Below are 20,682 nucleotides of genomic sequence, written 5' to 3' on the forward strand. Positions count from 1 at the left end.
CTACGCCCAGGCCTTTCCTCTGCTTCCAGACTTCAGTGATGAGGGCCAGTGAACCGGAGGGGATGGAGAAGGACCAGAAGGACTGAGCGCTCCCGGCTCTTGCCGCCCTGGGTACCAGGTGCCTTAGTGAAGGGAGCAAGTATACAAGCTGTGCACCTTGTGCCCTCAGGTTAGTAAATAGAGCATCTTCCATCAGTCTCCTAGACCACATTTTAAAAGGCCAGTCTAACCTGTTCCTCGCCTCACCCTGCATCTCCTTCCAACTATGGTGCCCGCAGGGAGCAAGACCTGACCAAGACTGAAAAGCCTGTGAAAAGCCACTCAGTACCTCCCTCCCCATCTCTTAAACTCTCCCATCTCAAGATAAAAAGCTATAAAAAGCTGAGCCTGCTGAAGTTCCTCCAGTCTCCTTCTATCCCCTCCAGTTCAATCACCCTACCCTTTGTTCACTCCCCTTGCACAGGGCAGTCTGCACCCTCTGTGGATTTATTTCTCTCTCTCTTTTTTAAAAGATTTATTTATTTTCATTACAAAGTCAGATATACAGAGAGGAGGAGTGACAGAGAGGAAGATCTTCTGTCCGATGATTCACTCCCCAAGTGAGCACAATGGCCAGTGCTGTGCCGATCTGAAGCTGGGAACCAGGAACCTCTTCTGGGTCTCCCACACGGGTGCAGGGTCCCAAAGCCTTGGGCTGTCCTCGACTGCTTTCCCGGGCCACAAGCAGGGAGCTGGATGGGAAGTGGAGCTGCCAGATTAGAACCGGTGCCCATATGGGATCCCGGCACGTTCAAGGCGAGGACTTTAGCCTCTAGGCCACAGCTCTTTGATAATGAATCTTAGACTGTGAATTCCCACCTTGTCTTTGTCTTTCTGTGTTCTGCATGTTTCCTAACAGTAAGAGACTTTGGTTAAACGTGAGATAGAACTGGGAAGGGTCTAAGTGCTTCATTCAAGAAGGGAGTGAACTATTGCAGGGTACAAGCAAGGTCACTCCAGACAAGTCTAAGGTCTATGAGGAGTCTTTATTAATCAAGCTTGGGAATAGCAGAGCCCATTAGAAATAGCAAATCACAGGTCCATATGGTAATTGTCAGTCGCCTGGGTATGGAATTGGATTTCTCCATGACTGGCAGGGGCAATAGTGGAACTTCCCTGCATAGTCCTGTAAATCATGGCTGGGAACAAGAAGCCAGAGCAGAAGGAGGAAGAGTGAGACAGATGCCTTGTGTGGCTGCGGCTGGCTCTGTGGTCTGTGGGCACTTGGGAGCTGCCACTTTGACTATGGCCAGAAATAACTAAGGGCACCTGGGGATGGGGGGAGAGCTGGTACAAGGAGCAAAAGACAAACTGCATTTATTTGGAGTTACCAGCCGCTCAGAGTCCCTGGGATTCAAGATGGATGATTCCCAATATGTGAGGATGCTTCAGAAGAGAATGGAATTAAAAGATGAGTTTGGAGCTGATGCTGTGGCTCAACAGGCTAATCCTCCAACCTCAAGCACCAGCATCCCATATAGCTGCCAGTTCGTGTCCTGGCTGCTTCACTTCTGATTCAGCTCCCTGTTTATGGTCTGGGAGCCTTGTATTACCACGAGTGGCCATTTATCTCACCCTCAGAAGTGCCCCAGTTTGGGCAATACATTTTAGAATCACCCTTTGTTAGGAGGCAGTGGTTTTTAAAAAAACAAATGTCAAGTCTCACAAAAAAACAATCACGTTTGTAAATCAGGGTTAGCAGGCAGGACTTGTTTAAGAGCCACAAATTGGGGCCTTGGCGGCGTGGCTTAGCGGCTAAAGTCCTTGCCTTGAATGTGCCGGGATCCCATATGGGCACCAGTTCTAATCCCGGCAGCTCCACTTCCCATCCAGCTCCCTGCTTGTGGCCCGGGAAAGCAGTCGAGGACAGCACAAAGCCTCGGGACCCTGCACCCGTGTGGGAGGCCTGGAGCAGGATCCTGGTTCCCAGCTTCGTATCAGCGCAGCACTGGCCATTGTGCTCACTTGGTGAGTGAACCATCAGATGGAAGATCTTCCTCTCTGTCACTCCTCCTCTCTGTATATCTGACTTTGCAATAACAATAAATAAATCTTAAAAAAAAAGAAAGCCACAAATCCCAGAGCTGCTAAATCAAACTCCAGGGCAAGCGCGGAGTCACCTGTGGGCGCCTAGCAACTTTGTGAGTCCTGATTCAGCACAAGTGTGAGCTCCCTGGAGAGCGAGCTACAGAGCTGGCTTGGGCCACACAGCTCCCCCCTCCTCCAGCCTCTGGAGCTCTGAAGGCAGGGGCAGGAGGGACAGAGCCTTAGGAGCTGTCCACATGGGACATTTTAATATGGCACCTGCTGGCTTAGCAATAGAAGGAGGTGTCAAGATACAGAAGTCCCTCTCATGGGCCTAGTGCTTGGGAGAAAAACCCTTGGGATACAAATGTGTTGACTGGAGGACGAGGGAAAGAGGTGGGGATATAGAAGAGGCCAATGGCTGATGGTCAGAGCACAGGTCAGTGGCAGTCACCAACTATAACCAGACTGACCCAGATCTTTGCCACAGAAATCAGTAAGGATGCTGGTGACCCAGTGTGGAGAGCAGGTGCCATTCCTCACTGCTGTGCACCCTCCGCTAGCCCCATGTCAGGGGCCTGGCACAGAGTGGGACAGTGGGAAATGGAGGAGACCCAGGAGTCAGTAGCTGGGAACAAGAAGCCAGAGCAGGGGCCCGGCGCGGTGGCGCAGTGGTTAAGGTCCTCGCCTTGCATGCCTGGGATCCCATATGGGCGCTGTTTCTAATCCCGGCAGCCCCACTTCCCATCCAGCTCCCTGTCTGTGGCCCGGGAAAGCGGTCAAGGACGGCCCAAAGCTTTGGGACCCTGCACCCGCGTGGGAGACCCGGAAGAGGTTCCTGGCTTCAGATTGGCATAGCATCACTCGTTGCGCTCACTTGGGGAGTGAATCATTGGAGGGAAGATCTTCCTCTCTGTCTCTCCTCTCTGTATATCTGCCTTTCCAATAAAAATAAAATTTAAAAAAATTAAAAAAAAAAAAGAAGCCAGAGCAGAAGGGCGGCAGTCGGGAGGGAAGCTGCTGGGCTGGGGTGATGGGCCACTCCTCTGGGAAGACTGTGATGAGAGTCCGAAGCAAGCAGCTGGGAAGATGCCAGTGTGGTCAGGACTCTCAGGAAAGGAATGTAGAAGTGGAATCAAAGTGGGGTGGACTACAGCAAGACAGGTGAATAAAGGTTGCAAGGAAAATGTTCTTATGCATATGGCAACTGCGCAAAAAACTCCACTGAAGCACCAGGTGGTTCTTCCCAGTGGACAAACCGGCAGCTGTCTGCTCACCCTGCTTGGTGACTCTTGCGGCCAGAAATGATGGTTTCAAGATATCTAGTGTTCTGTCCTGGCTATTTCCCCATCTCAGCATGGTAACCTGCACCCATAGCTCCCCACAGCTCCCCACAGCACTGCTCGGCTACTCTCTCTCTCTCTCTCTCTCTCTCTCTCTCTCTCTTTCTCTCTCTCTCTCTCTCGGGCTGCTTGTTATGTTAGTTGACACTCTGGATGGAGACCCTCTGCTTGGGGCTGAACGTAACCCTTCTCTGGACAGGCCCCGCTTGAATCCAACATTAACTGTATTACCAGGCACTTTGATTCCTTTTTTAAAATAAAGATTATTTATTTGAGATGCAGAGATAGAGAGGGATGGGGTGGAGGGAAATTGAAGGACAGGTCTTCTATCTGTTGGTTTATTCTCTGAATGACTATAATGGCTAGGGCTAGGCCAGACTGAAGCCAGGAGCTTCTTCTGGGTCTCCCACATGTGTGCAGGGGCCCAAGGACTCAGTTTCCTGGTACTTTCCCAGGTGCAGTAGCAGGGACCTGGATTGGAGGAGGAGCAGCCAGCACACAAACCAGCTCTCATGTGCAATGCCAATGCTGCAGACAGAGGAATAGTACACTATATGTTGGCCCCATGGTGGATTTTTTTCTAAAACTTTATTTTTATTGGAAAGGCAGATTTACAGAGAGAAGGAGAGACAAAGAGCTTCTGTCCACTGGCTCACTCCCCAAGTGGCCGTGTGGCCGGAGCTGAAGCCAAAGCCAGAAGCTGCTTCTGGATCTTCCATATAGTTGCATGTCGGTTAGGGTCCCTATAGGCCCCGGTCTCCCAAGGGTTAACTCCACAGCTTAGCTTGTTTTTCAAGGTGTAACAGGATGGGCAATCTTGGTTTGATACATTTAGCCCCTGGCTTGACTGCAAGTTCCCTCCTTCCTGCTTCCCCTCTTTACATGCCCTTAGGGGAGCTTAGGTGTTGCTTGAGCATTGGGAAAGTGCTGGGAGGGGCCAAGCAGACTATAAAGATGCAGCTTGACTTTGAATAAACTGGCATTTTCTTCACAAGAATGAGCCTTGGTGTGTTGTCTGTTCTGTCTGTCTCATAACCCTAGTCCCTCCGCTTGGCTCGGGGTACTCCACGACATGGGCGTTGCCAACAGGTCCCAAGGCTTTGGGCTGTCTTCAATTGCTTTTCCAGGCCACAAACAAGGAGCTGGATGGGAAGTGGACCTGCTGGGACAAGAACTGGTACCCATGTGGGATCCTGGTATGTGCAGGGTGAGGATTTAGGCACTAACCATTGCTCTGGGTCCAGTAAATTTTTAAATTGTGTTTTGTTTGAGAGTGGAGATAAAGAAAAGCAAAACAAAACAGACAGGGCCAGTGCAATGGCTCAACAAACTAATCCTCTGCTTTCAGGCACCAGAATCCCAGTTTGGGCTTCAGTTCACGTCCCATTTGCTCCACTTCCAATCCAGCGCTTTGCTTGTGACCTGGGGAGGCAGAGGAGAATGGTCTGAGTCCTTGCACCCATGTGGGAGACCCAGAAGTGGCTTTTCATTCCTGGCTCCTGACTTTGAGTTGGTTCAGCTCTGGAAGTGAACCAGCAGATGGAAAACCTTTCCCTTTCCATCTTTCCTTCTCTCTGTAAATCTTCCTTTTAAACAAAACAACTCGGAGACAAAGACAGGGAGAGGTCACCCATAAATGGGACAGCCACTACTGGGACACCCATTATTGGGACAACTGAAGTCAGGAGCCAGGAAGTACATCCAAGTTGCCCACATGGGGAGCAGGGATCCAATTGTCTGGGCCATCACCTGCCCAACTCTCAAAGTGTACTGCAGAAGGAAGCTGGACTTAGGAACCTGCACTGTGGATCAGACCCATGCACTCAGGCGTGGGACCCAGGCTTCCTAACTGGCATTTTAACCACTAGACCAAATTCATGCTGCAGCAATGTTTGATAGAAATAAAGGTGTCTTAGGATCTATACCCTGGGGTAGTGGGATAAAGCCAGAACCTGCAGGACCAACATAGGCACCAGTTTAAATCCTGGCTGCTCTACTTTCCAGCCAGCTCCCTGCTCATGTACCAGGGAAAGCATCAGAAAATGACTCAAGTCCTTGGGCCCGTGCACCTGCATGGGAGACCTGGCAGAAGCTCCTGGATTGGATTGACTCAGCTCCAGCCATTAAGGCTATTTGGGGAAGGAACCACGGTGGATGGAAGATCTCTGCTGTCTGTAATTCTGACTTTGAGACAAAATAAGTAAAAAAAAAAAAAAAAAGAAATTTTGGAGCTGCCTTTGCCAGATGGCTTTGCTAAAAACACAACTGTGTAAGGACTCACCACAAATCCCTATTTGAGCAAGTGGTTTTACCACCTGGAAACCTTGAAATGTTCCAGAATCGCCTGCAGAGGAAGCAGGTTCTGGTCACAGCTGAGTGGAAGAGCCAGCCAGTCGTCTTTCACAAAGCGAAAGTCAAGCCAAAATAGCAAAGAATAGTCTGTGCAGTGCTGTGAGACAACCAAGTGCATGCAACGAGAAGCATTTCAGCGTGAAAGCCTGCTGGCTTTTGGGGAGCACAGCAGGTGCTGGAGGCATCCTTGCCTGGGACTTCTGCTTCCCTCACCCTAACAGGTGTGGAGACAGCCTGTGGACAGGTGTGGACAGAGCAGCAGAGCTCGGGAGCAGAGGAAGCTGTGCTGCTGCTGTGGTTGGCCTGGCGTGTGAGACCCACGCTCACGGGACTGTCAGTCTTGTCTAACAAGACTTAGCTAAAAGAAGCCCTTTAGGCATTGGCACTGTGGTCTATCACGTCAAGCTTCTGCCTGCAGTGCCAGCATCCATATGTGCACTGGTTCAAATCCTGACTGCTCTATTTGCAATGCAGCTCCCTGCCCATGTGATGGGAAAACAGCAGAGGATGGTCCAACCACTTGGGTCCCTGCACCCATGTGGGAGACCTAAAAGGAGCTCCTAGCTCTGGCTTCAGTTGGCCCAGCTCTGTTCATTGTGGCCATTTGAAGAGTGACCCAGTGAGTGGAAGACTTCTCTCTGTCTCTCCTTCTATGTGACTCTGCCTTTCAAATAAAATTCCAAAAAAAAAAGGGGGGGGGGTCCTTCAGGGACATCAGATAATAATTGCAATATAAGGAAGAAATGAAAGATGTTGAAAATGGCTTTGCTGGCACTTGCATGCGGTTTGTATTGTTAAACGGTTTGCCCCCCAACAAGGGGTTTGCCCCCCAACAAGGGGTTGACTGATGAAAAACGTGGTCCCTGTCATTTGGCCACTGATAGATGCTGCAACCTTTGAGAGGTAGGGCTCAGTGGAAGGCTGATCAGGTCCACAGGGGAACCACTCCTGTGAATGAATTTGTGCATTTCCTAAGAGATGAGTGAATTGTTTTTTTATTTTGAATTTTTCAATTTTGTGGTACAATTTCATATAAACTGGGATTTCCCACCCCTCCAAACTCCCACCCCTGACAGGTTTTTTCCCCATGTTGCTACAATAGTGTAGTCCTTCATAAGGAGTCATAATTCCAGAGTGAGTTCTTTCCACACTGGACGAGGTTCTGGATTTATCTAGGTTATTGAGACAGTAGGTTGTGATGCTGTGGGCAGCTGACTCCTCTTTTTCATGTAGGGTTCTCCTGTCCCTTCTTGGCCCAGATCCCAAGCAGACGCTTCCAGCTCCCCATCTCAGCCCAGTCCCACCTCTTCCTCAAAAGTCGCCCAATCTCAGACACCTTGTGCTGGCAGCACGCTGAGGACTAAGGCAGTCCTGCAGATACAGTGTCCTCGTGTCTCTCAACATTTTTATCTTTTATAAAAGATATATTGACTTTTTTGGGAGGCAGAGTTACAAAACCAAAGGAGAGAGAGAGGGGGAGAGCTGGTTCACTCCCCAAATGGCTGCTTGGGTGAGGCAAAGACCAAAGCCCGTCTGAGTCTCCTACATAAGGGGTCCAAACCCTTGGGCCATCCTCCACTGCTTGTTCAGGTATATAAGCTGGATTGGAAGTGGAGAAGCCAAGGCTTGAAGCAACATCCATACAGGATGCTAGCATTCAGACAGAGGCTTAATGTGCTGTGCCACCAGGACTATTCAGAACATCTATTCCTTTATTGTCTTGCTGTCTATAATTGACATTCTGCCCCTCTAACATCCAATTTCCATCACTTTGCTCATGCCCATTCCTTGAAATGTGACTACCCATGATTTAGGACATGGACTTCTTTTTTTTTTTTTTAAGATTTGTTTTATTTGAAAGGTAGATTTTACAGAGGGAGGAGAGATAGAGAAGGCTTCCCATCCACTGATTCACACTAAGTGGCCGCAAGAGCCAGAGCTGAACTGATCCGAAGCCAGGAGCCAGGACCCTCTTCTGGGTCTCCCACACGGGTACAGGGTCCTGAGGCTTTGGGCTGTCTTTGACTGCTTTCCCGGGCCACAAGCAGGGAGCTGGATGGGAGGTGGGACAGCTGGACATGAACCAGCACCTGCATGGGATCCTGGCGCCGGTAGGTGGATGATTAGCCAATGAACCATCCCAGGCCCAGAACATGTAAGTTCTTCTTCTTCTTTTTTTTTTTTTTTTAACAATACAAGCAAAATCTAAAAGATGTAGGCATCACAATTTAGTAATTTTCAAGAGAGGAAACAGTACAAACTCTGAGGATTTTATGCATTATTAAGTACTGTTTTATTTCTACAGTCTGAACTTTATTTCTTACCCGAGGACACAAACTTTACTTCCAAACACTTGTTTTATATCATTGTTTAGCAAAAACACTTTTTCTGTGGCACAACTGCCTTGGGAAAGTTGGTCAGTGGCTTTCCAAATTAGAATGCTGGTCTGCCTAAATTGACCATGGCAATGAGCGTAACTGTTCTGAAGATGCCGTGAAAGCTACTGCCAAGGTGGTTGCCTGGGTCATCTGACAGGAGCTTTACCTGCTACCCACGTTGGTCAGGACTGTTCACAGTGTGCCACCTGTCCTGTGCCTTCCGCTGCACCTGCGGCCTCTCCTGTGGGCCACAGCCCACAGTGGCCGTAGCGAGGGTCAGCATTACCAGGTGATTCACAAGCCACCTGCCTCTGTGGCTTCCTGTTTGTGACTCCACAGCAACTGAGAGTACCACAAAGTGTGAACATTCTAATTTCAAAGGATGTTGTGGGCTAAGGAGTTGACTGGCACTCGTTCAGCCTAGCATTACAGGGAGTGGGCTTGGGGCTAGAAGCACCGGGTCTAATTGGACTCAGCTGTATCCAACATGCGCTAATGAGGGTGTGGGGGAAAGAGTAAAAAAGTAGAGGTGAAAGGGCAAAGGAGAGACTTTGGAGAGGCTTCCAGCATCATGGGTCTCCTGTCGGTGCCCACGTTACTGGCTCTGCTGGCTGGTACAAAAAGAGATCTCCAGATTAGATTAGAAAGGCAAACTCCAACTCTAAGCTGTCTGTAAGAGGCACAACTGAGGGGCCAGCACCGCAGTGTAGCTCTGCCTGCAACTCCAGCATCTTATATGGGCGCCACTTCTAGTCCTGGCTGCTCCACTTCTGATCCAGCGCTCAGCTAATGGCCCGAGAAGGCAGCAGACAATGGCCCCAAGTCCTTGTGTCTCTAAACCCATGTGGGAGACTCTGAGGAGACTCCTGGCCCCTGGCTTCAGACCTGTCCAGCCCCAGACATTTGGGAAGTGAACCAACTTGCTCGCTCCCTCCCTTTCTCTATGCTGCTCTACCTTTCAAACAAAAATCTTCCCTTGATAAACCAAAAGGCTGAAAAGCCATAAATAAGTAAATCGGAGAAAGAGAAAGCAAAGAGTCGACGAAGCTGGTTCCTCCTGAGGCCTGAGAGGAAGAGTCACCCAGCTCCTTTTTCCCTTGGTGGCTTTTGCCAGCAAAAGTTGTGTTTCTCGGCTTGACAATGCTTCATGCTGGTCTCTGCTTTCAGTCTGATATGGCATGGGGACTTCTTGACTTTTATGACAAATACCTACCCTACTGATGGGACTTATTACCAATTTTCTAAATATTTATTATACTTATTTGAAAGGCAGAGAGAGAGAAAACAAGATCTTTATCTGGTTCATTCCTCATATGGCTGGAATGGCTAGGGCTGGGCCAGGCTGAAGCCAGGAGCCAGGAGCTTAATCCAGGTCTCCCACATGGGTGCAGGGGCCCAAGCACTTGGCCCATCCTCTGCTGCTTTCCCAGGTTATAAGCCAAGGGCTGTATTGGAAGTACAGCAGCCAGGATTCCAATTGGGATTCCATATGGGATGATGGTGTATGTGGCAGCTTTAACTGCCTTAGGCCACAGCACTGATGCTATTATGGAACTTCTGAAGCAATAGTTCTACCACTTCTGATGCTTACAAGCCCTTTACTTGGGCCTTGAATTTGATTGGCTATTTCCCTGAATTATAAGTTACTTAGTCCTTTGTAAGTCATAGTACTTTAAGATCCATTAAGTCAGAGACTTTGTCTGTTTTCTTTTGTTCGGATCTCATGACGTGTTCAAACATTTGTTGAGGAATGAAGGAAATATCCAAGGTAGTCTCAGAGCATTTCCTTCTTTTTTCCTTTTTATAGTTGAATATTTTTTAAAGATTTATTTATTTATTGAAAAGTCAGTTATACAGAGGAGGAGAGACAGAGAAGAAGATCTTCCATCCGATGATTCACTCCCCAAGTGACCACAACAGATGGACCTCTGCTGATCCGAAGCCAGGAGCCAGGAGCTTCCTCCAGGTTTTCCCACACAGATACAGCATCCCAAGGCTTTGGGCCATTCTCAACTGCTTTCCCAGGCCACAAGCAGGGAGCTGGATGGGAAGTGGAGCTGCCAGGATTAGAACCGGTGCCCATATGGGATCCCGGGCGCGTTGAAGGCGAGGACTTTAGCTGCTAGGCCACCTTGCTGGGCCCCGGCTGCTCCACTTCTATCTAGCTTTCTGATAATGGCCAGGAAAAGTAGCAGAGTGTGGCTCAAGTGCTTGGACCCTGGCACCCATGTGGGAGACCCAGAAGAAGCTCCTGGCTCTTGGTTTCAGATAGGCTCAGTGCTGGTCACTGTGGCCATTGCTGTGGCTGCAGTGGTTGTGGGTGGGCCAGGTCTCCCCCATGGGTACTGGGGCCCACATACTTGTGCATCCTCCACTGCTTTCCCAGGTGCGTTACAAGGAGCTGGATAGAAAATGGAGCAGCCCAGACCCGAATCAGTGCCCAGAAGGGTACTGCTGGCCCCAGTTCTCCAAGAGGCAACTGAGACCTCACAGATCAGGTAACACAATCAAGTACATTGGATCCTATCTTCCTGCTTTCATAAACATATACTCACAAGAACCCAGAAGGCAGGGTCACATTTGGAATTTTTGGACTTTGAGTTTTGTGGTGGGAGGAGGCTGCCGGTCCCCGGCCTTCCCCTCTTTCCCTGCCTTTCACCCTGGCACAGGAGGGGCCCAAGGTCGGGTGGCTTGGGGCACGGTCCTCTGTCAGCCTATTCAAGCTCAGGGTCATTTGGGCAGGGAATTCCAGGGTCCTGAGTTCTTAGGCACTTGGTTTCTTAGAACGATAGTTCTCAACTGGGGGCAACTCGGGGCCTGGGGCCCACAGAGAGAGGCCAATCTAACATAGTCCAGGAGGCGCCACCGTAATAAGTAGGGGGACATGTTGTATGGACATCCACAGCCACAGAGTCTGCCAATTACAGCCGGGAAAAAGAAAAGTGCGTGCAAATTCAGCACTAAGTTAGCTCTTTTTTTTTTTTTTTCAACAACACAGTATAACACCAGCCGCCGTAACACATTTTATTATGAGTTCTAAGTAGCATAGAGATGATTTCAACTATACAAGCTGAGCTTATGGGCAAATACTACAGCAGTATAGATTAATGTATATATTTTAGCATGGAAGCATTTTGCATCTCCTGCCCACAGGCGTCCTGAAGCCCACCCCACCACAGCTACCAAGGGTTGCCTCTTGGAGAACAGGCGAGGTTCTGGGTAGGCGTCCAGTGGCTCTGCAGACTTCATGGAAGATGTTGTGGGAGGAGGGGCAGAGAAGTGCCAGGTGTTTAGGGCAGCGAGTTCCCCTGCCCAGGGGTGAGGGCAGACCTAGCTCCTGCAGGCGGCAAAACCTCTTGGAGGATCCCGGCACCTTGGTCTGAATGTCTCAAGGCTGGTTCTGACAATCAACTGAAATCTGTCTTTTGAACTTCCTGGAACCCAGAGAAACTTCAGCCCAGAGCAAAGGCCCTTTGGCAGGCATGTATGTGCTTATGCAAGGTTCTAGTATATTCCAGGCCGCTGGATCACACCAGAAAGCCATCACAGGCCAAATGACAAACAGGCACTTGGCAGCGGATGATGAAACACCCGCATCGTGCCACTCTGGTGCAGCATATGTTTGGGTTCACGGGGCTGATGTCCATCTCACTAAGCAAACACCAGGAATGCCGGGGGGCATGGCTCGTCTCCATCAGACACCTTCGTCATCTTTTTCTGGGTCAAGTACTTTCGGCTCAGACTCCCAGTTTGTGCAGGGCACCAGGGAGGGAAACCTTCAGCAGTGAACAGGCTCCAAGGGAGGTCCCAGGCTGCACAGCACCAGGCCACCCGGGCCAAGGACAGGAACGCTCATTCAGACCTCTCGGATCAGGGCACAGCCACCTGCAGCTGAACAGGCCCTCTGGGTGAGAGGACTACTGCTGGCAGGGGGAGTGGTTCTCCCTGGCACAACACCCCCCGCCACCTCTGCTGTTTCCCTTCTCTGTGGAAGACAGAGGATGAAGTTCCTCTCTTCTCTTGCCCCTCTGGCTTCCCAGCAAAAGCCTGTGTTAGAAAGGGGGTGGAGGATGCAGTGAGTGAGTGACAGACCCTCCATCCATCAGTTCCTTCCCCAAGGCAGAAGCCAGGAGCCCAGAACTCCATCTGGGTCTCTCATGTGGGTGGCTGGGGTCCAAGTGCTTGGGCTGTCTTCTCCAGGCATGTTAGCAGGGAGCTGGATCCAAAGTGAGACAGTGGGGACTTGAAGTGGCACTCATGTGTGGGAGATGCACATCACAAGCTATAGTTGAGCTTACTGTGCCACAACGCGGGCCCTGGCAGCGAAGATGCTTGCCTAAGAAAACCTAAATCATCCTGTTGCAGAACTAAGAGAAGAACATTGGTAAGACTTGCCCTATGCAAACATTTTTAAGCATATACGTAAACATACGTTCATTCTTAAACCAAAGTAGCTTCTCTTATTTGCTTATTTCATGCCTTTTTTTTTTTTATTGATTTCTTTGAAAGGCAAAGTGACAGGAAGAGTAAAAAGTGAAAACTGCTGGTTCACTGTCTGAAAGGCTACAATGGCTTAGCTGGGCCAGGCAGAGGTCAGGAGCAAGGAACTGCATCTGGGTCTCCCTCGTTGCTGCCAGGGGCCCAGATAACGGAGCCTGGTCTGTTGCTTTCCCAGGTGCAAGAGCAGGAACTGGATTGAAAGTGGAGCAGCCGGACTCACACAGGTGTTAAGCTGTCAGGCGCTGGTGTTGTAGGCTGTGGCTTAATTAGCTGTGTGGTAACACCTGCTTCCTTGCTTCATGCCTTGGAAGTATTGTGCTTGAAAAGGGACAGGCTGTTTCACCCGTTGAATGGAGGTACTGTGAGTCATTTAACCATCTACCCTTCTCCTCAGTGGTGTGTTCTTAGCCAAAAGGAAGTGTGTAGACACCCAAACAGTTGGCAACGTAGTGCCCAGGGTGTGGTCTGCAAAACAGGGCCACTGAAAATGTAGAGCTTTTTTGTTGTTAAGATTTGCCTATTTAGAAGGCAGAGTTAGAGAACACACAAGAATGAGATCTCCCATTTGCTGCTTCACTTCCCAGAAGGCTGCATTGGCTGGGGTTGAGCTGGTCTGATGCCAGGAGCTACGAGCCTCTACAGGGTCTCCCACGTGGGTGTCAAGGGCCCAAGGACTTGAGCCATCCTCCACAGTTCTCCCAGGTCATTAGCAAGGAGCTAGATGGGAAGTGCAGTAGTGGGGACTCAAATCAGCACCCACCCAGGCTTCACGTGCTGCACTACAGCACTGCCCCCCGCCCCAAGAAGGCAAAATTCTAATGAAGAGCCACTACGTGTCAGGCCAGGTTGTACTGACTTGAGACAGTATGAGAAAAACCAGAAACAAAGGGGCGCTGGTTCAAGCCCCAGCCGCTCCACTTCCAATCCAGCTCCTTGCTAACACATCCAGGGAAGCAGCAGATGAGCCAAGAGGAGTCACCACCACCCTGCTGGTGCCTGCTGGTCACCGGGGCTGTGAGCCAGCGTCTGGAAGCTTTCTGTCACTTTGTCCTCCAAATAAGCGAGAATGTCTTAAAAAGCTAAAAACAATAAATGAAAAGTATAAAAATCATTACTTCTTGTCCATCGCATTAAAAAAAGATCTATCTGAAAGTCAAGGCTACGGAGACACGAAATCCTGCATCCGCAGATTCACTTTCAAGATGGCCACAACGACCAACGCTGCCGAGCTAAGCAGAAACCAGGAGCTTCTTCCGGGTCTTCCACGCGGGTGCAGGGACCCAAAGTCTTGGGCCGTCCTCCGCTGTTTTCTGGGGCCATAAGTAGGGAGCTGGGTGGCAAGTGCGGCAGCTGGGATTCGAACCGGCGTCTCCGGGGGAAGCTGCGTTTCCGCGCCGCAGCCCGCAGTCCGCGGAAGACACCATTCGCGGGGGAGGAAGGCCGTTCCTCTCCCGCCTCGGGGTTTGCAGAACACGGGCAGCGCCCCCGCGGAGGGAACTGCGGCGCCCCGGGCACGTTCTGTGACGCGGCTCTTCGGCCCCGCCCCCGGTGGCTGCGGACCACTCGCGCCCCTAGGCCGCCGTCGGGGGCGGGCCGCGTGCGCGGGAGGCGATTGGTTGCAGTTCTGGGTGGGCGGGGCAGGCGGAGCAGCCTATAAAGTAGCTGCGCCGCGGATCAGTCGGTTTTCTCCGGCGTGTCGAGGATCGGCTCCCGCCCCTTCCGCAGCCCGGACCGGAGCGCGCCGCTCGCGAGTCATGGCGACCAAGGCCGTGTGCGTGCTGAAGGGAGACGGCCCGGTGGAGGGCACGATCCACTTCGAGCAGAAGGCAAGCGCCGGGGAGGACGTGCGTGTGGCGGGGCTGCGTTCTCGCCCGCGTCCCTGGGGCCGCCCTCGCCACGCCCCCGCCGCGCCGGGGCCCGGGTCCGAGCCCGCCGGGAGTCCCCGCCTCCCGGTCCCGGGCCGCCAACTGCTGAGTCACCGGGCGGGGACTGCGGGCCGAGCACCCCGGGGCCTACCCCACGGGAGGACGGGCGCGGGCCGCTGGGCTGGCGGCCTCCTGGAGACCCGGGAGTGGCTGGGGGATGGTCCGTCGGGGTGTCCGCCTTCCGCGCTTTAGGTCCCGGGGTCCGCCGGCCACGGCCCGATCGACTGACGATACTGCTTTGCGCACAGCTCTCCCGCTTCGGAGGCTCGTGGAAAAACCAAAGCCCAAAACAAGAATGCGCCACCGCGCCTCGCCTCTGACCGTGTATTTACAGCAGGGTGTTTTTGGCCTCTGTTCCAGGCTATGGTCAGGCGGGATGACGGTCTAGGACAAAGATTTTTTTTTTTTTTTTTTTGCTTTCAAAAGTACAGCAGCAGGACATGGGCTAGATGCGCAAAAACTTCATTTGGGGAGCCCCCCAACCCCCTCCCCGCACAAAAAAAGGGCGGATACGGGCCCCAACCCAATGCTATCACGTTTTGTGCTGGTGCAGCCTGAACTGGGAAGTTTCCAGTTTCCAGAATGGTTTTTCCTGAGGCCACTCTGATGGATTTGGAAGTTGGCAGAGCTGGGGCTTGCCTTGCACCCAGTCAGCGCCTATTCTTGGGGAGCCTTCCTCCGGCCATTTCTCTGCGCAGTGGCTGTCCCGCTGTTCTGCCACGGGGAGAAGTGGCCGAGTGGCTGCCAGACACGCCTCTGAGCGAATCTTGTAGAATAGAATGTGCAGAAACGTTGCATAACCCAGGTGCTGCAGGGGAAGTGTGTGAAAAGTCGGTGCTGCCACCTTCGGCGGGTGACTGTTGTGCTTAGTCCTTAAGGGGTGAGTTAGGCGGGAGGGTGGCAGCTGCCTGTGGGCGTGGGCACCTTGGGGAGTGTTCCTTCAAGTGGCCTCCCACTGGGCAGGCCTTGCTGGAGCTCCTCTCGCTTCCCTGCACAAGCCTCGGGTCCTTCCCGCCTCTGAGCGCCCTGCCCAAGCGCGAAGGGGACTTGGGAGGCAGGTGGCCTGGGCGTCTGCCGCCTTCTCCCAGCGGCTGGCATGCTTCCCAGCTTGAGCTGCCAGCTTCACTTGGGTGGTGGTGCCCTTTGTACTTGATAAAGCCCCCTGGCTGCTCAGGTCTCGGAGGGCAGTACATAGGCGCAGGAAGTACATTGGCCTGGAAGCGGGGGTGTGTTCTGCACGGTGTTCCAGGTTAGGAGCTGCCCGCCGTCACAAGTGGCACTTGTTTTGTGGGTCAGTCCAAGTTCCTGGCGCCTCCTTGAAAGCTTTGCAAGTATGCCGGGATCGGCCGAGGTCCCTGTGGGGTCGCACCCATGGAGCTTTGCATGCCTCACTCCCACGTGCCCCTTGCACTGCCCGTGTGGGGAGGTTGGGCATGCCCTGGCCGCTGCTGATAGCACGGCGGCTTCTACAGGACTGCCCTTGGAAGAATCGGAGCGTGTTCTCCAGAAGAAAGAAAACAGGGACCAGCTGTGCAGACACTTGGCGCAGGGGTCTCTTCTGGGTCAGGGTTAAGGCCTGATCCCTCTTCTAACTTGACTCAAGGCAGTGGATGACAAGCCGACCCAACATCAGACAGGTGTGCTGTGACGGAGCGCTGTGGGTGCGTGCATGCTGTGTTCCAGTCCTTGGCCTCCTGGCAGAGCTGTAGGCCCACACGTGGCCCCGCAGCATTGGGAGTGCGGGTTGTCCCCCTGCATTAGAGTTTTCCTCTGGCTCTATTGTGTAAAACTCCTCCAGAAAATGGGGTTCTGGGGAGTTTTGGGAGCCGGTATTTTCTGGCTGCTTATCACAAATGTCAGTACCCCCTGGGTGAGAGTGGGGAACGGTCCCAGGGTAGCTGGCTGGACATTTGCAAAGTTGCTTTTTAGCTTTTAAAGGCTTGTTTGTATGCGGTGTTTGGGGAATGGAGGAGTGTCCATGAGGAAAGCTAGGGGTGGGTGTGTGATGTGGCAGGCGTTTTGGTTAAAGAAGCTTGATAGAGACACGTAGGTTCAGCAGGCGCACACTGACCGCCCGCAGCATTCCCTCGGTCAGTGCTTCGTCCCGCGTGCACCGTGTGAGAGCACCCGGTCCCTGGGAAAGGCTTGCAATGAAGTGCTTCCTGTTGGGAGCTTTGCACCCGCTGTTGCCAGCTGACCTGGCCAACGGGCAGTGGAGCCATGAGTGTTGGCACATTGCCACCCTCCCTTGGGGTGGAGACACAGGCCTGCAGTGGATAAGCAGAGTGGTGGGCTAGGGGCTGCACCCACATTCCTGCTTAAAGGTCAGCTGCAGCTGCCTTCTCCAACTCCCCGCACTTTGCTTTTCGCATCCAGGGCTCAGGGCCTGTGATGGTGAAGGGACGCATCACAGGACTGACCGAAGGCCGCCACGGGTTCCATGTCCACCAGTTTGGAGATAACACACAAGGTGAGTGTGTGCCTTGGTGACCCCTCCTCGTGTTTAACCCAGCAGGAGCAGCAGGCCTGAGCCGAGTGCACCCGTAGCAACAGGAACACTCATCCTTGGTGTGTGTGTGGTAATTGATACACAAGTCAACTTTTAAGATCAGCCCCCTTGGGCCCAGTGCGGTAGCCTACAGCTAAAGTCGGCTCCTTGCATGCGCTGGGATCCCACGTGGGCACTAGTTCTAGTTCCGGTAGCCCCACTTCCTATCCAGCTCCCTACTTGTGGCCTGGGAAATTTGTGGAGGACGGCCCAGAGCCTTGGGACCCTGCACCCGTATGAGGGAACCGGAAGTTCCTGGCTCCTGGCTCCTGGCTCCGGATCAGCTCAGCTCTATCTGTTGCGGCCATTTGGGGAGTGAATCAGAGAATGAAGATCTTTTACTTGTCTCTTCTTTCTAAATCTGACTTTCCAAAAAAATAAGTAAGTCTTTAAAAAGCTCAGCCCCAGGCATCTTCAGCTTCTGCATCATGGGAAGGGAAAGGAGTTGTTTGTGTCCTGAGGTGGTTAAGCTGTACTTACATTTTGTGATGAGCTCTTTTTAGTGTTTTTATTTTCACACAATGCAGTGAAAAACAAAACCAAAGATGACAAAAATCCTCCCCTCCCCCAGTCCTGGGGGTTTGAAGCTGGCTGGCTGCTTCAGGGGCATTCTGAGTGGCAGCTGCACACCTCGGCGTGTGGCCTGGGTGGGACAGGCAGCCTGGTGTGCCGCTGGGCGCGGGAAGTTTCCCTCTCTGGGGATCCGAAGCAAGTTACCACAGTCAGTGGGCCTTCATCGCCTTCAGTGGCCTTTGCCAGGCGCGAGGAATAGCCTGCAGTCTACACTGACAACTTGATTGACTTTGCTGAAACTTTTCTGTCCCCTCATTTTGTTTCATGGAGTGACTGAGGAGATTTGCTCCGTTTCAGTAATTACGAACCCTCCTATCTTGCTTCTTGGTTTGGGGCCTGCCTGGCCTCCCGCGTGGACCTGAGCTGTGGGTGAACGAGGACTTTGCACTGGCTGCTAAATGAAGCTGTGGCAAGAAAAGACCTGCCCCGTGGGCATGCAGTGCTGGGTCCTGCGTGTGTGGCATCCCCTGGAACACTCGAGTGCCACTTAGAGCAATGTTGTCGTGCCCCCCCGCCCCCAGGCAGGTGGTACGGCAGCCTTGGCGCTTGGCCACACAGGGCAGAGGCTCAGCTGCCTGGGGGCGTGCGGTGCAGTTAAGGCATGCTGCCCAGGGAAGCCTGCAGCTCGGACTGGTCTCTGCGCCCTCCCTGCCTGCCGTGTGTCTGCCAAGGTGCTGCTGCCCACTTTCGTTGGTCCTGAAGTCACAGCGGAAGTTACCGCTCTCTGTGGAGTTGGGCGATGAGGAAAAGTTTGGAATTCTAACCCACTATTTACCTTTTCTTTTATAGGCTGTACCAGTGCAGGCCCTCACTTCAACCCTCTGGCCAAAAAACACGGGGGGCCAAAGGATGAAGAGAGGTGAGCAGGAAGCTGCGTACACGGCGTGGGTGCTCCTGGCCCGTGGCAGGTTGAGATAATGAAGTGGTCACCCACTCCTGCTCTTGAGGGATGCTTCCCACGTGCTCACCTGCCCCAGGTGCTGCAGGAGTTGACAGATGGAGACTCTTGGAACTCGGTGGTTTGTAGCATTTATTGAATACAGAACTGATACAGGTGCCTAGGGGAGCTGATACAGGAAGTCCCGTGAGAACAGTACTGTCAGCCAGCAACAAAACCAACATTCTCAAACAAGCTTTTGCAGATACAAATGTGATCGTGAAAGCTGATGAGAATGCCTTTGTACGTGGATGTCCGAACTCCCTGCAGGAAAGCACTGCAGGACAGGGGTGAATTTGACTTTTGTGGCAGAGGCCTGAGAGATGGAGCGTTTGTAGCTCCACTGGCGCTTCTGAACGCGAGCCAGTGAGTTATCCTTTGGCTCCTGAGCACGAGGGCAGAGGTCCCTTGTGGAACAGAAGCCTTGATGCCTGTGTGGTTTTCTTTGCAACAAAGCAGGTCTTATCTGGTGCTGTGTGTGCTTGTCAGCCCCACCCTCTCACACCTGTACATTAGGTCCTGCGGGGTCCTGATGCCAAGTGGAAGGCAGCCCTAATCTGGTGCTTTTCTAACGGTAGGCATGTGGGCGACCTGGGCAACGTGACTGCTGGCAGCAATGGCGTGGCCGACGTGCTCATCGAGGATTCTGTGATCTCCCTCTCAGGAGAGATGTCTGTCATTGGCCGCACACTGGTGGTGAGTGCGCCTGGGGAGGGCTGGGCCCAGGGTCATGCACCAGTCAGTCCTTTGTCGTGGCAGTACTGGGTTTCCAAGGTCCAGGTGACTTGTCCTGTTCATGTTAGGATATGGTGGAGTGGGAGTCTGAAGTCATTAACACCATGCTGCCAGCACGTGGATCGTACTGGATCATGCTGTATCTGAACGGGAAACAGCTAGTGTTAAAACGGCCCCCTCTTGTTACAAGTTTCTTGTAGTTCAGCAGGACATCTTGCTAGGTCTGCAATCTGGGATGGCTGTTAGGGTTAGTGCTCAACTGTGTCCGCGGGTGGCAGCAGCTCGGTGCGCGGCAGCCGCGGGTGGCAGCCGGGTCCATCCCGCCTGCTCCTGAGGACAGGATCTTGCGGTTGTCATGTCCTTCGGCTCACCTTTTGTTCTTGGAGTTTTTTTCAGCTGTGGTTGTAAAGCAGGAAAGTCACGAATGTTTGAAAAATTTATTCTTGCTAAATAGTTTATTTTTAGGGTTCTTATAGACTCATTAAATTCCGTGGGAATGGAATTTTGATAGGTTGCTTACTTTCATGCTTTTAAAGGCAATTTTAACTCTTCTGTCAAGAGTGACTGTTGTAGTTGGGGTTTTGATGTGGTTGTGGAGGACTAGGACCAGCTCCCTGCAGCCAGAGACTCGGCTGTGGGTTTTCTGGAGTTCTCGGCTTGCAGACGGCGCGCCTGTTGTCAAGGAGGTTCGGAGAGCAGTGCCTGCCTTGACGCTGCTCGTCTCTGTTTACAGACTGCTCTGCCGGTCAGATTCTTCCAGGGCTTATTACAAAGTTCATAAGTCTTTTGTTGAGAGGAAGTGATAATTTCTTGACAGTCCAGTGACGTGTTCTTAATATTATTTAAAGGTACACGAGAAAGAAGACGACTTGGGCAAAGGTGGAAATGATGAAAGTACGAAGACTGGAAACGCCGGGAGTCGCCTGGCCTGTGGCGTGATTGGGATCGCTGCGTGAGCCTTCCTGCCGCGGGGCGTGCGTCCCAGTAGCTCGCTCACCTGTTAGCCTGCTAGTTGTAGAAATGCAGCTTGATGAACATTAAACACTGTAATCTTCAAGTGTGTTTGAGTGATGTGTCTTCAGTACCTCATAATGAGAACAGATTTCTGATTCCTTGCAAGATTTGTCTGGTTTTATAAAGCTCATATTCAGTTAAAGAGTCTGAAGGACCTGTGTGTTGTGGAGGATGCAGCCCCCTTGAGTGTTAGGCTTCCTGAGTGGCACACACTTGGAGCCCATTTAAGAATCCAACTTGAAGATGCAGACTGATCAGTCGGCTCTGACATTCATGTACGGGGAGCAGGGCCAGTCACATTGTCTGCTGGCAC

The 20,682-nt window shown here is 52.2% G+C and overlaps 1 protein-coding gene across 4 annotated transcripts; it reads left to right on the top strand.

The window, feature by feature from the left end:
- The first annotated feature begins 12,972 nt into the window (after positions 1–12,972).
- Positions 12,973–20,412, top strand: SOD1 (superoxide dismutase 1). Of its 4 annotated transcripts, none has more exons than XM_040980732.1 (5): positions 12,973–12,993; positions 16,939–17,032; positions 18,473–18,542; positions 19,199–19,316; positions 20,204–20,412. In XM_040980732.1, exons 1-5 carry the CDS (start codon positions 12,988–12,990, stop codon positions 20,309–20,311), a joined length of 396 nt encoding a protein of 131 aa, XP_040836666.1. In that variant the 5' UTR covers positions 12,973–12,987; the 3' UTR covers positions 20,312–20,412. The 4 variants fall into 4 exon arrangements, with proteins under 4 accessions (XP_040836666.1, XP_040836664.1, XP_040836665.1 ...); XM_040980730.1 differs by lacking the exon at positions 12,973–12,993 and adding an exon at positions 14,319–14,481; XM_040980731.1 differs by lacking the exon at positions 12,973–12,993 and adding an exon at positions 14,319–14,469.
- Positions 20,413–20,682: the final 270 nt, after the last annotated feature.

This window comes from Ochotona curzoniae, unplaced genomic scaffold, assembly GCF_017591425.1.
Source record: "Ochotona curzoniae isolate NIBS_2020 unplaced genomic scaffold, NIBS_Ocur_1.0 contig_3498, whole genome shotgun sequence".
NCBI classification, from domain to species: domain Eukaryota; kingdom Metazoa; phylum Chordata; class Mammalia; order Lagomorpha; family Ochotonidae; genus Ochotona; species Ochotona curzoniae.

Coding starts and splice junctions, on each gene's coding strand:
- SOD1 (XM_040980730.1), top strand. CDS start 14,392: ATGGCGACCAAGGCCGTGTGCGTGCTGAAGGGAGACGGCCCGGTGGAG. Junction 18,543..19,198: donor GGGCCAAAGGATGAAGAGAG/GTGAGCAGGAAG, acceptor TTCTAACGGTAG/GCATGTGGGCGACCTGGGCA. Junction 19,317..20,203: donor TCATTGGCCGCACACTGGTG/GTGAGTGCGCCT, acceptor TATTATTTAAAG/GTACACGAGAAAGAAGACGA.